Source organism: Epinephelus fuscoguttatus, linkage group LG2, assembly GCF_011397635.1.
Source record: "Epinephelus fuscoguttatus linkage group LG2, E.fuscoguttatus.final_Chr_v1".
Taxonomy (NCBI): Eukaryota; Metazoa; Chordata; class Actinopteri; order Perciformes; family Serranidae; genus Epinephelus; species Epinephelus fuscoguttatus.
In genome coordinates this window covers 29,948,885-29,965,832 of record NC_064753.1, presented here as the reverse complement: position 1 = coordinate 29,965,832, position 16,948 = coordinate 29,948,885, and the positions used below count along the sequence as shown (strand labels likewise).

The 16,948-nt window shown below is 42.3% G+C and overlaps 1 protein-coding gene across 2 annotated transcripts in view; it reads left to right on the top strand.

Moving 5' to 3' along the window:
* The window catches only part of dagla (diacylglycerol lipase, alpha), a 54,276-nt gene extending 44,962 nt beyond the window's left edge, over positions 1–9,314 (top strand). The window contains exons 19-21 of one of the 2 annotated variants that reach the window (XM_049565017.1): positions 4,831–4,997; positions 5,259–5,276; positions 5,746–9,314. In XM_049565017.1, the coding sequence (XP_049420974.1) occupies positions 4,831–4,997; positions 5,259–5,276; positions 5,746–6,844 (1,284 nt within the window). In that variant the 3' untranslated portion in view covers positions 6,845–9,314. The remainder of the gene's footprint in view (positions 1–4,830; positions 4,998–5,258; positions 5,277–5,745) is intronic. The other variant, XM_049565025.1, reaches the window with a different exon arrangement.
* The last annotated feature ends 7,634 nt before the right edge of the window (positions 9,315–16,948 follow it).

The following is a 16,948-nucleotide window of genomic DNA, read 5'->3' as shown; positions in this document are numbered from 1 at the left end:
AAACAGAATTAAACTCTAGCCCTCTTCCCTCTGATTCCTCCTCTCCCGCCCACAAAGACCTGTCTTGCACCGCCTCCCTCACAGAGACTGAGGCTGTCTCTGTCCCTCTGACTGTCACTGCTTCTTCCTCTTTTTCAGGAGCTGAGTCTGTACTTCCTCCTTCTCCTCCTCTGTCAGACTGCACCTCTGCCTCAGAGCCGTGCTTGGTGTCTGTCCCCCCACTTTCTAACAGTCCTTCCAACTCTCACTCAGGGGTGCTCTCAGTTAAGGATGATTCATGCATTTCACCACAAACTCAATCAGACCCATCTGACTCTCACCCTTGTGTGGATGTGATTGCTGCTCCTGTTTCTGAAATCCTGTCTAATGAGTCTAACTGTGCTCAGATAGAAAACACTCCCTCTGAGATTGTAATATCACACAGCTCTTCACAGAAAGATGAAGTCTGGAGTTTACAAGTACCAAACAGTCCTTCTGATACTCTTGTATAGACTTAATGACTTGGCTTTCAGTAGCCTCTCTGCACAACACATTTATCAATCTAGTCGTGTCTGTTAAAGGAATAATTTATCGTGAAACACTTAAAGACTGTCAGTGTTACTATTAATACTGAGATGACGTGATGTCATGCCTGTGAGGTTCATTCGGAAAATCATTCTGCCTGATGTTAAAGGGATAGTTTGGATTATTTGAAGTATGAGGGTACTTATCCATAGTCAGTGTACTGTATACAGTAGATGTGTGTTGGCACGCCCCCAGTTTGGAGAAGCGGCAGAAGTGCTGATATGGAAGCTATACAATGTCCTGCTGTAGTTGGAGGGGAGCAGCAAGACGTATTTTAGCCACCTAAAAAAGTCCCACATAAAAACATCTTTAACAGTTTAGGTGTACACTATATTTAGAGTATTTTTACTATTTCACCTTTCCATCTGATAGACTGTTCCAGCGGTTAAGCAGTGAACGGCTTCAGCTCCTAAACTGACTCTTGTCAAAGCCACCAGGCTCCATTGAGAAAAACAGTGATTGCTGGTCTACTGCTGCCCCGATCAGTTAGTTAGTTTGTTTTACTGTGTAAAATTTAAGAATCTAAACAAACCTCTTGAAACACCTAAGCCACACAGTGATAGAGGCAGCGGTACGCCAGCAACTCTTGTGTTCAGCTATGTTAAATCACTGTTTTTCTCAGTATAGTCTGGCTTTGAAGAGAGCGGTATACCATAAAACCATTTCAGTCAATCAATTAAACACCCAGTCCCTTTTACTAGCCTGGTGTAGCTACATATTTTGACAAAGAAAGGCCTGTCTCAGTTGGACGCCTGGTCTGGTTGCCAAGCTGTTCAGTTTAACAGAAGTTCTTTGGATGTGTAAGTAGTATAAGTAGTAGTTGTTGACAACCCACTTAAGCTAACATTTGTAAGTTGTGTAGATTGCACATACAAATATAAATGTTACTGGAACCATGAGCACCAGAGAAGACCGTAATTCTTTCAGATTTACGAAATTCAAATGTGGTTTTTTTTTTTTTTTAAAGATATTTTTTGGGGGGGCCATTTTGTATTGTTTTAACAGGATGAAGTGGTGTTGTGTCAGTATGCTGGGTGCCGTTATCCTCAGGTGTCGTGAAACAAGTGTCATAACACATAATCTATATAATCTGAAGTAATATTTACACTGATTTACATGAACAATTTGATCGTATTTCCCATGTTTGCTGAGCAACCGTTTTGTTAAAAGGAGTTAAGGGCCTGTCCCAAATACAGGCCTGTTGAGTTCAGTGATTTAAGCAAATAATAGCCCGGGCTAGTAATTGACGTTTTACTATAACAGCTTCAATTCCTGGTCAGAAATTGCTGTCTGACGGTAAAGGGAAGGTAAAGGGGTGAAAATATTTTTAATATAGTGTACACTTTAACTGACATTGATTTTGTAGGTGGCTGAAATACGTTTTGTTGCTGACCCCTCCACAGCAGTACATTGCTCAGCTTCCAAGTTGGACACCGGTCTGCTTCTCTGAACTGTGGGCATGCCAACTCACATCTACTGTATGTAATACACTCTCCATGGATAAAATCTCATACAACCCCACTTCAAAAGATCCAAACTATCCCTTTAATACTCAGGATTTGGTGTCAATCCCTGAAGAAAAGCCTTCTTAAAAGACTGATACTAACATTCAAAAAGTGCTCATAGAGGAGGTGGAGAGAACCTGCCAGTTTCTCTGCTAAAAAAAAAAAAAAAAAAAAAAGCACGAGAAAAAGTGGAAAAATGTTCTCTCCTACGATTAAGACTTCCTCTTGCTCTTTCCACTTACACATAAAACTGGTGGCTGGGTGCTGCAAGTCCAGGCAAGCTGTCAGGATGCCATGAAAGGGTGTTCCAAGAAAAGTAGGAAACGGGGAGGTGAAACTCAAAGAATGTCAGCACTTAACAAAAGCAAGTTGAGGCAAGGACTGTGTGTACACAACAACAAGGTGATGGGGTTAAGTCATCTCTAAGTAGCCCCGGGAATATCTGAACATCGTGGTGTATATAGCAGTATTAGATGATGTAATCTCTTCAAACCGCAGAGACAAAAATAGCTTCTTTTTTTTTTTTTTTTACAACCCTTGATGAGTCCAAACCCACCTGCACTATTTCCCTTGTTAATGAGATTCATCGTCCAACTTTCTTCACATCAACCCTTCATTCTTCTGCGTTCCTCTCACAGCTTCGGTACATTTGGTCAAGTGCTGTGGCATGAACTTGCTGACCCTGTTCCTCAAGCTAACAAGTTTTCTTTGTATTCACAAAGTTTCCATGGTAACCTAATTTCTTCCACATTAACTGCTCTTTCTTCCTTCTTGGCTGGGTTTTTCAGTAGCTGCAGCTCTCCTTTTCCCTTTTTTGCCTTTATTGAAAGCACATATTCAGCCTTTCCTCAATCATAATCCCTTCAAGGAATTGTCAATTACTCATCAGCGGCAGCAGATGGAGTAACATGGGGGAAGAAATGTGTAAATACGGAGTACTCTGCTCGGCTCCACTGCTCTGCTGTAAAATTGCTGCTCACAGAGTCCAACAAATTTCTAATTTCCTGTTATTACTGACTGGGTACAGTGGAGGGCTTTTATTAACGAGACTGAAACTGGGATTATATTTTCACGCTCTTCACTGTGCATTTCATAACGCTATGTCAGAATGTGCTTTCATAAATTATGTATGTCATATGAAAATATGGCTGTAGGGATTGCAGTACATTATTGCGTTATGCAAAACTCCCAAGTATAATTTTCTCTCTTTGGGTGTTCAGTCTGCAGTCTCATGCTTTGTGTTTTTTTTGTTTTGTTATTTTAACTCAATGTGCCTGCAACTGCAGATGATGTTTGATACTGTTGGTGCCAAATATTTGCTGTAGTTCACACTTACGGCAATCTTGTCCTCATGTATCATCGGTCACACTCGCACATGTAACATCATCGTTTTTTAATTTATGATGTGAAACCATCTGCATACCCCAAACATAAATACATGTTTGTTCTAATGCCATGTTTTAAATAACTGAGCCTGTCTCTGTTTAATTTTCCATCTTTGTTTACATTCATTTACATCTAGTGTTCCACTGTCACGTGAACTGTATGTTTCCTTTGTGTTTATACCATCATGTGCTTCCACCAAGTGTTATAACTCATTAAAGTTAACCAAATACATGTATGTTTGTGTGTTGATGTGATTTGCCGTTTGTGTTTGTTCTCCTCACATTTATAACTATTAACACAACACTGTTGAGATTTTGTGGGACAAGCCCTTTTTTTTTTTTTTTGAAGTTGCATATCATGGTTTACTATCCCTCATCATACTGTAGGTCTTGCGTAGTTCTTGCTCAGGCATCATGACTCCGTTGTGGGTGTTTAATGTCAGTTGGAGTAGGTGTAAGCCGACCATTAAGTTGCACTTACATTTATCTGAACTACTCTGTGTTTTTTTAACGCTATAATAATAGATGTAATCATATCTGCAGTTAAATATAGATGTAGTGGTTTCTTGGATAATGTCATTGAGTGCGATTACATGTACATGAATAACCCGTTTGTAGGGCTTATCCAGGTTATGATCATATTCTGGATATGGTGTTTACATGAGCATAGAGAATTGGGTTGTTTGTATTCCCCATAGTATTCCAGCTAGCATATTTGGGTTTCTCATAAGTGGAATATGGCATTTAGATGCTCAAACACATAAACAGCATACTCCAAAAAACAGATTATAAACAGGTTATTAATGTCCATGTAAACGCACTCAATGAAGGGCAACTGTAATGTTGGAAAGGGTGATCCAAATGTAACTAGACGTGTGGTCTTATATTATGCAACACTTATGTACCTGATAAATGATACACGTTTCCATGGAGGGAAACTGCCCGTGGCTGTGTGTGTGTTCACGTTCCTCAAATCATTGTTGGCCACGTGCTGACATAAAAGAATGGGGCATATTTTTTAAAGGAAAAATTGCAACTTATTTCCACCAGTAAATGAGATTCATGTGCATTCTGTTATTTGAGAAAGGAGCAGAAAAACCACTGAAAAATATTTGTTTGGTCTGCAAAATTAAGCAAGCAAGCAAAAATATTTTGAATGTCTATGAGTTTGGTGCAACAGTTATGTGATTTTAACTTAAATTAAGGCAGCGAAATCTGTTTTTCCAGTTAGAACTGAGCCTGTGTATCTTTATTCATACAATTACTATTCTGCTCAGGTTGATTCTCAGTGCACATCCTCCCCGCTCACTTGCTCTCATCGCCCCTGTTCTGTCTGTCGAGTCACGTGTCTGTGTACACCTCTGTGCTTGTGACAGGTGCTGGAGAACTACAACAAAGGGAAAACAGCTTTGCTATCAGCAGCCAAGATCATGGTGAGCCCCACAGAAGTGGACTTGAACCCAGAGAGCCTGTTCGTGGATACAACAACAACTTCTCAGCAGCCGACGCCTACAACCCACCACCGCAGGAACAGTAGTGTTCGGTTAGTACACCAGGCACCACTGTGGGTGTGTTGGAGCCTAAAAAAATATATGAAACAGTGTTTTTTGATCCTCTGTATATTCAGTTTCCCCTCTAACTTAATATCTGATGGAGCAAGCCTCTTCCTAAGCTGTAGGGATAATCATGGGGACATGTATAATTTTAACTTTCTAGCCAGTACTAAACAATACTACTGCTACTAACTGCTACTTTATTGTTTTCTCAAAATCATCGTTTCTGTCTGTTCCGTTTAAAAAACAAGACAAAAACCATTGTCACGGTAAGCAGAGCATGCTAATACTAATTTTGCATAATGTGCTCCCTTCTCTCATGCACGCATGCACGCTGTCTGACCACAGAGCAGTTACAACGTATGGTAGTATTCAGTTTCCACCTCGCCCCCTCTGGTTTAGCCCCTGTCCAAAGTCAGTGTGAACTCCTGGTAGTGATGGTTGAATTATGATGTACTCCTGTATTAGATGCTAATACAAGAGCACTAGCATACACTCCTGGCCTCCCAGTCTCTCCTTTTCTCTGTTCTTCCTTCCATTTAGTCGATGTTTTGCTGGTGTCCACCTAGTTTGTAGAATCTAGATGTGGTTTAAGACTAACACTTGACTGTTCTTCCCTTTTCTAACCCTCCGTAAGTTGTTTTGACCCACTTTTCATGTCTGTCTTGTGTTTTGGATCCCCCTCTCCCTTCCATTCCCCGTCACTACTCTCCAACCCCTTCTTCTCCTCTCCTCTAGTTCGTGTGCCCAGTCTGAAATATCTCTGGATGGTTTCTCTGAGTGCCCTCCTCCCCCAGTGCCTGTAGTGCTGCGTGGAGCACGGGAGCGCCTGGCGGTGGAGCTGAGGGACCGCAAAGCACCTCTGGCCGTCATGGAGAGTCTCTCAGATGCCGAATCCCTCTACAGTCTGGATTCCCGACGCTCCTCAGCTGCGCTAAGGGGCTCACCGATGCTAAGCAGCCTCCCGTTCCCTTTGGATGCCCCTATCCCCGAGGAGAACCCGTCTCTCAGCTCTCGCACTGAACTGCTGGCTGCTGACTGCCTCTGCCAGGAAACGCCAGAGCACCTGGGTGAGGTTGGGCCTTTCTTTTCCCCACTGGAGTCCAGATCCACCCCAGAATACCCCATGCGGCTGTCTCCTGCCACACCTCGCTACAGCGGACATCAATCCCCATCTCTGCTAAACCAGAGCGCCTTGGCTCAGCCTTTCAAGCAAGAGCCTAACGCCAACCGAAGAATGCTTCCTGACGGGGATCACCAACAGATGCCTGGTGTCTACAGCCCAGGGAGCACTCCCAACGCTCCCCTCAGCCCACAAATTGGTTCTAGACAGATGGATAGAGAAAATGAGGATTGGGAGCTGGAGGCAGCAGAGAAAAGTGCAGAGAGCAGGCCGGCAGCTTCTACTCCTCCACCCCAACTATCCAATGGAAACCCCAGCCAGGCAGTGCTGGAGTTCGCCCAGTACTTAGACTCTCTATTCAGACTGGACGGCAGCAGCTCACCACCTCTGGAGCTATCTGACGGGGAGTCAGAGTCAGGCCGGGGCTCCTTCGGGCAAGGTGAGTGTCTCGGAGATGGACAGCCATTGGATGACAAGCAACTTCTGGCCAGAGCAACACTGGAGCCTAACCTAGTCCCTAAGCCCCCACGCACTTTTGCTGGATCTGCTGACCCGTCTTCGGGCATCTCTTTGTCACCATCCTTCCCTCTCTCGTCGTCTGAGGAGCTCAACGACCTTTCCCCCGGCGAAGGCGCCCTGCCGGCCATGCACTCCCTACGAACATCTAGCCCTTGCCACTGTCCTGAAGAGAACACACTATCATCTATGGTGTAGTGTGCTCCCGAGACTCCAATATCCTTTGCTCTAAATTAAGAGGTGCAGTCATCCAAAATGTAAAACATATCACAGTACATGCATGCGATGGAATGCAGTCACTCATCAGAGGTCCAATGACAGAACTTGACTGACCAACTCACAAACTATCTCCATTCTTCAGGTTGTCCCCCTGTGAACGCTGTTTATAGCATTTTCACACTATTGCAATGACTAAAAAAAAAAAGATACCTCTCTCTGCATGCCAGGGGGCTGTACTGCTTTTGGGTGAATATAAATAACTGTAGCTTCATAATGCCATTCCAAAACAATGCCGTCTCACCCACGTAGGGACGCGTCAGTCAGCATTACATCAATTCCCCGACTTAACAAAAATCAAAGGGAGAATACTTAACTGAGCAGGGATTCAAAAACTAACACTGTAGAAGAGGTTAGCATAGGCACATCATCTGGGTTGATGTACTGTACAACTTCCTGCACCCTCAGCAGCTCCGGAAATTTTGTCCAGCTTTTATTTCACTTTATTTTTTCAAATCAGGAATGTGAAGATGGACATATTCGTCAATCAACAGAAGCGAGAAGACCATTATGAAATGTTCCTCAGGTCTATAAAGAATTGACTTTGAGAAAGAGAGTAAGTGTGTTACGTTGGTGAGAATTCATGTGTCTTAAAAATTTAGTGATTGTGACAAAGTTATTACAGACGCCTATGGATGTTTTTGAGTCTTTTGGTTACTCTTTATAGTGCATGAAGTTTTTTTTTTTTTCTTTATTTTTAAAGAGAAACTGTCAATAAGCCACTTAGATTGACATTTGGATACTCTTGCACACATCATATTGCTCAATTTACCCCCCTTTGCCAAAAAATTTAATACACTGTATTGCCAAATGTATTTATGAGATGTAGTTTTGTATATGTATATGGATATTGCTTTATTTAAACACAAGCTAAGTTCATTATCTCCTTCCCATTCTGTTGGTTCCCATGTAGACTGTTACACAGCAACACCACGGAAAAGATGCCATCTTGACCTTAAAACACTGCTATGGCTTTCATGTCGAAAACACAACCTCTGTACCTTGGGTTTGAACCAATAATGAACTTGCTAATAGTCATCCTAGTCTCATAACTACTGTACCTTTCTCTTTTGGAGAGCCCCCGGGTCAGGGTCTGCATGCTTTATGCATTTCAGAGTAGCATGGCTGGTATAGAACAAGTCTTGTCATTAAGTCACAGTAAATAAGCTCGAAACATGTCCAGAAATTATAATATATGTAGAGTCAAACATTATAGAGGCTTATAAAATGCCCAGGTCAGCAGACAGGACCAAACTGTGTATCCTAAACGTGTCCCAGGATATCATCTCTCTTGTTCTCAAGGTCTTCTCAGTCATCTTGGACGTCAAGGTGTTTGCTTCCCTTTAATGTGGTTCATCTCAAACAGCCTTGAGGTTGGACTGAATGAATGGGCTCGAACATCACGTATGCCGATTCTAAATAACTGTGCGTGGCATACGCTCTTCCATATCACTCTGGGTGTAACAGGTGGCTCACAATTTGCATTATTTATTACAGTTAATGTTGTTATCACTTTTATTGCTATATTTGATGGTATTATTATCCTTATTGCTCTTGCAACAGATTGGTTTGATGTCAGTGGTTTTTATCTCAGTTTTTTTGGGGGACAGTGTGGGGAACTTTTTAGACTCTCCCAAATGTGAGGAGTTATATATTTCAGCTTTTTTTCTGTCCGAGTGGAAAAGTATTTGACATTCTGCCATGGCATGGTGACAATATGCTCTTTTTACAAATGTTTCATAGTGGTGAGACACGCTGCAGAGTGACAGCCTGCTCAAAGTGACCTTTGGTGCGGCGCCACCGTCAGAGCCTGGAGTCACCATAGTGATCTGCACAGTCTCTTTATTTGGACTAAGATTTGCTGTGGTTACTCACAGCAGACATTTCCAGCCAGTTTACAGTCTGACACTACTCAAATCATGCTGCCAGTCCCAGTAGACTCTCACAAGATACACTAAAGTTGGGCCAGCAATTTCCTACATTCAGTGGTTCTGCTCACAGCCGGTCATACACTAAAACACTGCTGAGAGAAAGCACTATGATACTTTCCACCATGATGTGTACAGCACCATGTTCTATGTGTAATTATTTATGCAGATGTCTAAAAAAAAAAGAATTCCAATAGAGTCATGTAGAAAACAACTATATAACAATAAGGAGATAATATTAAAAGATATTAGTATTGACATAAAGAAAAAAAATATTTCATCTGAAAGTTATATATTCAAACTATTGGCAAAATTACAAATTGGTCTATATTGAAAGAAGAATAATTCAACTGTGTCTTGTCCATGTTTACCTGGTTTGCTTCCCCTCCTTTCCTGCCCCACAATGAGAATGTATTTAATCCCCTCCCCCCCTCACTGCCCTGCCTGTAATGGAATAAACTACAAACCATGAAAATAACTGTGAACTGATGTCATATCTTTCTGAGCATGTACTTGTCACATACTGTTGTCAGTGTTTTGATAACTGTCTGTTTAAATGAGCCAGAAACTGTAGTTGATGTTACAGGTTATCTGTACATGCTGGTCACACTGCTATAAATTGTTAGGTTACAGTTAAGCCTGAGTATAGTCATAAGAGTATAATAGAGTGTAAATGTATTATGAGCAGAAGTGGGTGTAAGTCACAAGTAAGTCTCAAGTCCCAAGTCAAGATGGACAATTTCCAAGTCAAGTCCTGTGCAGAATTTGCATGTTCTCCCCATGTCAGTGTGGGTTTTCTCCAGGTACTCCGGCTTCCTCCCACAGTCCAAAGACATGCAGATTGGGGACTAGGTTAATTGATAACTCTAAATTGTCTGTAGGTGTGAATGTGAGTGTGAATGGTCGTCTGTCTCTATGTGTCAGCCCTGTGATAGTCTGGCGACCTGGCCAGGGTGTACCCCACCTCTTGCCCAGTGTCAGCTGGGATAGGCTCCAGCCCCCCTCTAGGTCAGGAAAAGACAACTGATTTGATTTTGATAATATTTCCTAGATGGAAGTAGCAGGATTTAATGAGACCAATGTATCATCTTTGGTATCATTTTTTCCAACCGGCTCTCAGTAAGCAAATTTTAGTTTTTCATGTTTCATAGTTCTGTCCTGCAACTTGACTGGATGCTGTCGGATTGGTTCACACAGAGTGGATCTGAGGAATTAAGTGTCGACTACCTGGAAATGAGTAGCATTAACATTACTTGATTCAAGAAATGAAGGCAAATGAATTGATCCGTAGCACACTTTTTAATCTTTGGGCTTGAGGAAAGTCAAAAGACTTAAGTCTAAGTCATTGTAGTCGAAGTCCAGGTTGAGTTTCAAGTCTTCTTTGATTTTATCAAATCTAAAGTCATTACATTTGTGACTCGAGTCTGACTCAAGTTCAAGGTCATGTGACTGGAGTCCACACTTTTGATCATGAATGTGTATAATCAAGGGTCTATTCAGTTTCTCCTAAAGGATAGTGTATGTTGTAGGCACATTTATGCAGAGAATCACTCTACTTTACTCTACTTTACTTTACTTTAGCTATTTGTAAAAGCTGTTTAGCTTTTGATGCCAAGTGCAATGGACTAAAAACTGCACTGATTAGATTTTGCCAAATGAGCCCATCCTGGAAAAAAGTATGTGTTTTGGATTTGATGCAAAGAATGTGTCATCAGTTTTAGGACTGCTGAGTACAGTTTTTGAGTAAAGGTGGCATGAATTGTTCTGAGCTATATTTAAGCCCAAGTGTAGGTGCAATGTATTATGAGTGTGCAGTAGGTTTGATAGAGAACATAATCTGCTGTTGAGCCTCACAGAGGTTGCATGGGTCAAATGAGACAGTGGATGGGAGGTGTCTCTTTGATAACTCCAATGGCAGACCTTTGGCCTGTCTCATAAAGTAGAATTACTTAGTTAGTCTGTGGGTGTTTTATTAATGTGTTTTTTGTATTTGTGTATCGATCAACGTTGCTTTTAACCACTCTGTGACAAACGGTTGGTTGTTTGTGAAATCTGTGCTCGCTGCCGAAGTTAAGATGAGTCAAATATCTGTTATTTAATAACACAATAGCTACTTAAATTATAAGTATGTGAAGATTAACCTGCAGCAAAGAGTATTGGTTATAAAACACATCAGTTGCTGCAGGTCATTTATTCTGCACTTGCAGAAATGCATACTTAAAATATATTGTTTGGCTTTTTTACTTACCTATCTACCAAAGTAAATCAATTCTAAATCATCAGTTTGATTCTATTAATTGCAAAATCTCATATTCCTAAAACTGACCTCTTTGCGGAGGCTGCTTATAGGCTGTGGGATAGAGCCAGGTGGCTGAGAGTCAAGCCAGGGTCCACGTCGTGTGCTGGAGGTTTTACCAGAGCTGGAGAGGCAGTCCTAGCGGGTGAGAGGCTCCACATCCAGGCGTGTGTGGACACTCCCTCTGGTTCTCCAACATGCTCTGCTGGCCCTGGCTCTCAACTCGCCCTCAAGAAGCCCCTCTGACCCAGGGTGAACTCTGCTTCTCTACCAGAGAACCGGAAGGAGGGCGGCAGAGTTTGTGCCTACAGCCCTTGGCTTTTCTCCAGTGTCCACATATCCCTGGATGTGGAGCTGTGGACTTTGTCTGCTTTTTCAGGGATTTCGTAGGACAGGATTTGGCAAGAAAAGTAGCGGGATCCATAGTAGTGCGTAAATTAGGCTAATAAAATCAGAGCTCCATATTGCTCTTTTCCAGGCTACTGTGGTCAACGGAGGGTGGCGCTCAGCGTTTGACTCCACCCATGTTGAGCATTTTCTCAAGTGCAACTCAGAATGCAGTATATAGAGGGTCCCTGCTCCATCTGTCTTTGAGCTAAGGGTTTCCTTGGCCTAAAAACGTAGAAGACCCCTGACATAGATTGATATTTAAGAATCTTAAAATATATAATAGTTTGCAAGCTTGAGTTTCTTTGTAATGCCAGTAATGCACTTGTTTCAAAAAAAAAGTGGTCTCAGTGAGGCTTCTGAAAAGAGACTCAGAAAATACACATACTGAAGCTGAAGACTCCCACTTGACTCTGCAGAGCTGTTTCCTTTGCAACTCCATATTTTCAGAAAGAGCTAAAGGATGGCAGAGATTCAGAGGGCTGGATTTCCTTTGCCTCATTTCAGAGGACTCAACTGCCAACTTCCAGTTTAATCCATTAGTCGATGCTTTTTCACATTTTAATGACACTACAAAGCCCAAATGCAAACACGACACAACGACAGTTCATCAGAGATTACAGATTAAAATGCATCACTATAATATACTTGTTTAGGAGATCATTGTGTCACCATACATCTTGAGAGGGTTCCTGCCTTCTACTTAAAGGGTTCAGAATCATACTTCTGTACTGGCTTATCTGTAACAGTCAAAACGGTTCTTAAAGTAATGTGCCTCTTGTTTACATATTCTTTGATGAGTGATCACATCCCTCTTTAGCTTCAGACATAACAAGCAACTGAATTACACTAGCACTACTAATGCAGATACTTCAGATACTATGAATTATGACTGTATGACACGTCTAAGTAGTAGAAACTATAATTGTAATATACTGCAGGCAGTGGGTTAACTGGCTGCACCAACACAGACCAGTATGCATTGGTGATACACGTGTTAGTGCACCCCTACTTCCAGAGGAAAGCAAAGTATCTACCTCCAGGAGCTGAGGCAGTTGATGGACAGAAGGGGAGTGCAGATGCAAGTTTTTAATTTGTTTGCTTTACTGGTTAGGTTGGATTTAAGTCTGTGCAGTTTTGACCTATCCTTAGATTGATTAAACAGTATTGGATTTGGAGTTTGGGATTTCACGACTTGCAGTAGGATTGAGTTTGTGGGGGACATTAGTCGGGGTATCAACCAGCAGCCTGTACAGGTCCAGAGTGGTATTCTTACTCTGTTCCTCACAAACTTTGACAGGAGCCTCGGTGGAGCTGTAGCTGAGCTACTAAGAAGAGTTGAAGACTCTGAACAACAATTGCAAAGTGTACAGTGGAATAAATAAAATAAGCTATCAGCTGCAAGCTTCTGTGCACAGGGTGCTAAACCAGAAGCCAGCCCATGCCAGGCAGATGTCATAGGTGTGGTAGGAACCCAAATGCAACACCGCAGTCAAAAGGACAGCTTGTAGTAACACACAGAATAAGCAGGCAGGTTAAACAGTGACAAAGTTCAACTCCTTGGCTTGAGGCCTCCCGAGGCACAGGATAGGTTTGGCGAGCCACACCAAAGCAAAGAGCAGGAGAATATCTGACATCTGCTGGACGCACACACACACCAAACAGTTCAGTTGTATGTAGCTGTATCGTGGGGGGAGCAGACAGGAGACGTCATTGAGTGAGAAGAGTCGAGGAACCAGAAATGACGATAAGCAGTCTCTGTGGTGCGCACACAAAGGCGGTGTATGCTGCCACACAGCGAATCACTTCACAGCTCTGGAAAAAGAGGTAAACTCACAAAGAGCTGACTGGAAGTCTCTCCACACAGCCACGGAAAACAAGAGAGCAGAAACCACGAGCACAGGAACAGAGACTGGTTGAGGACACAAGGCTGAGTGGTTCACCAGGGAGCAATATTCTATTGCCTTGCTTTCTACTGGGCTGTTCCTCGACTTCCTGTATGCTTTATTTTAAGCACAGACAGGGAAATCATGCACCATCATTTGACTATATGACCTTATTTTGGACCTGTTCCAACTATCCACATCCCCACTGTTCCCATTTCCTATCTCTTCCTGAGTCCTCACTTAAAATTCTTCCCACCTTGCCCTCCAGTAATTGAACCTCCTGAGCAGACTCTCTTATTAACATTCTTCCAAACCTGCTTAGTACTGGAATATAATCACTTCCCATTGTGTATTTGTCCATTATATCCCATTCCCCCACAAAGGCAAGTTTACTTGCAGTTAAGGTGAAGGTCCAGACATATCAAACTGACTTCAGAGAACTAGTGGCAACTAAGGCCCCCTGCTGCATTGCCTGAGTCTCAGCCAAAAAAGTTTGACATGAACACCACAAAGACTACAGCTGACAGTCATCCAGCAGTAGTTTGTAATCCTCATTCAAAAAGGGAAACAGGAACACCGTCTTGAGGCAAGTTAGCCAGTTAGCACATTAACAACACAAGCCAATGTTGAAGGAACAGAGCATATTTATCCTGCACCACTGAAGAATAACACAAACCATCATGAAACGTTTCCGCTGAAGAGCTCAATGGCTAAAAAATATTCTTAACTTATGTTACAAGTTTGTTTTAATCTCACTGGACTTTAGCTCTGTTTACTTTCCTCACTTTTGTTTCTCTTCTCGTGCGCTGAACTGAACTGCCAATCACAGTGATTTCGGCTGTAGCCAACGCCGATTCAACATGTTGAACAAATGTTGACAGAACAACATTCAACATGTTGAATTGGCCCAAAAAAAAAGTCGACAGGGGTCAACAGGGATCAACATGGGGGGGCAATGGTGCAGGACACAGCGCACCAACAAGGGTGACGGACACTCACAAATGACATAACTTTGACGGCTGCCCTCAGCTTGGTTTGTCAGGGCCTATAGGTCTATGCATGAGTTTGTCCCCAGCTGACTCGGAGTCCTGTTGGCCTACTATTATGTAATACTACAGGTCTTTGTTTGTTTTGAAAATCCTCATCTGACCTGTCCTTGCTCTGGCTCCTGGTTACTTACTTACTGACTTTCAGCTAATTTGCATACATATACTTACACAGTGCCTCTGGGAGAGCATCACTGATGCATATAATTTTTTCTGCCATTGCGATTATCTCACGTGCAACATCTGACTTGTTTCTCAACACTTCTTTATTCGCCACACTGACTTTGAAAAGAATGCAAGGAATGCCATCTTTTTAATCAGGATTGAGTCCTCTGGTACTGTTGCATATGAAACCTTATTTTCATCCCTGACCTTCTGTGCTAATTCAGCCTTAGCATGATGGGGACACCCCCGAAACGATGCCCCATGATTTCCCCTGCCACTACAGCATTTCAAATGACCATTACACTCTTTCATATCATGATCTTTGTCATATTCCTGCACTGGCAGTTTCCCCTACACACTGCTGCTATGTGGCCGAATGTCTGACATTTATAACATTTTAACGATGGTCTTTTATATGCCTTGACTCGGAAGCACAGATAGCTAACTGTCAACCAACAATCACTGTCTTTCTCCAGGAGCTCATCTCCTTGAAAAGTCAGTAGCACAGCTGAACTTTTCTCGCTCTTCTCTCTTTCCCATGTGAGTTGCTTTAACCACTCTCCCTCCCTTCAATCTGACCTTTAACTCCTCTTCTGAGATTTCATAAGACACATTATAAAGGACCCCTTTAGCACCACTGGCTCCAGCTATAACGCTGTCCACACTCTTGCCACCTATGTTCCTCATGTTACAGGTTATAGTTTGCTGATCAGCTGATTTACAGAATGCCATTAACATTAGGATCAATTATATTTTCGTTTAGTAGGAAATGATTTTGGTGTATCCTTATTCGCAGATGACGGAGCCATATGGAAAAGTGATTAAAATTAAGGTCACATTTATATGCAACTATAGCAGGCACTGAGGAATGGGGTTTTAAAATCTCAATGGCTAAATCAAAATATGTGGTGTTTGGCTATAGAAAGAAAGCACCAAAGCAGCTGAAAGACTTAAAACATTGTGGGTGTCTGGTTTGAGGACAGAATGACATAGAGGGTTCATGTAAAGAAATCAGGTGCAAAGTGTGAGAAGGTCAATAATGTCATGAGATGTTTGGTAGGAATGTACTGATCCACAGGGCAATCATTACGTAGATCTGCGACTGATTATGGGTGTATGGCATATGGAACAGCACCACCCTCTGCTCTCAAGGAGCTCATAATATGTGGCAGGGCTTTTTAGAACTACACCTATTAGTGCCCTTTTAATTGAAATGGGGAAACCACTTTAGAGCTGAGAATGAGCAAATTGTCTCTGAACTGCTGGGCTAAGGTCTCTAATTTTTGCTAAGTGTCTGGTGGGGGAGCACTGGGAACTTTGGGGTGAAGGGTGGAAAAGTAAGGAGGGGGAGTCTAGTGCACTCCATAGGTGACAGAAAATGGAAGGTGGGAATGACGGATTTGTCAGTGGGCCCAGTAGTGGGCCCATCATGGCTTTTACTAGAACTGGATGTAGCTCTATCCATATTAGACCGAATAGAGAGGAAGTACGGAGGTGATCCTGTGACACTGATGGTGAGCAGACCATAACTACAGATACAACATGGAGACTGTACATCAAATCAGATGTCAGTCGTCACCATAGAGCTTGTGGCAATATTGTGGGCACTTGGGTGGGTGGAGGAGGTCAGACCTGGAAATATAATTATATGCTCAGATTCCGCAGCTGCACTAATGGCACTGAAGAGTGGGAAAAGTGGGGGCAGACCAGATCTATTGGTTGAAATGCTGATTGTGTTAAATTGAGTTACTAAGCTGGGTAACACTTATGGGTTAGTCTGGGTTCCAGTGCACGTTGGAGTGCAGGGAAATGAAGAAGCTGACAAGGCAGCAAATATAGCTATCAACATGAAGAAATTAGATGTAGAAGTGCTGTATGGAAGAGCCGAGTGTAAGAGTTTGAAATAGCAAGGGATAGCAAAGAGGTGGCAAGAATGGGAGGAGGGAAAGAAACGCGATACAGTCGACTATTAAATACACATTAAGTTTAAGAATGGGCAGCCTGAGAGACAACCAGCACAACAACATATAGTTCATCTCCTCACGGATCATGCTTTGCTGTTTTATTCACTCCTTCACTTAATGAGATTTTTAAAAAATGCTGTCTATGCTTTGTATTAATACATTGTTTTTAATTCTTTCTGAATTCATTGTCTTCAATTGTAACTGTGCTTTGGCACCACATATGAAATATCATGCCAATAAAGCTTATTGAATTGAAACTGAATTGAGAGTCCTCGTGCAAGCAGAGCTGGCAGAAGCTGGAGTCACGGATCAGTCGTTAAAATCAATACTCAAACAGATTATTCTCTCCATAAG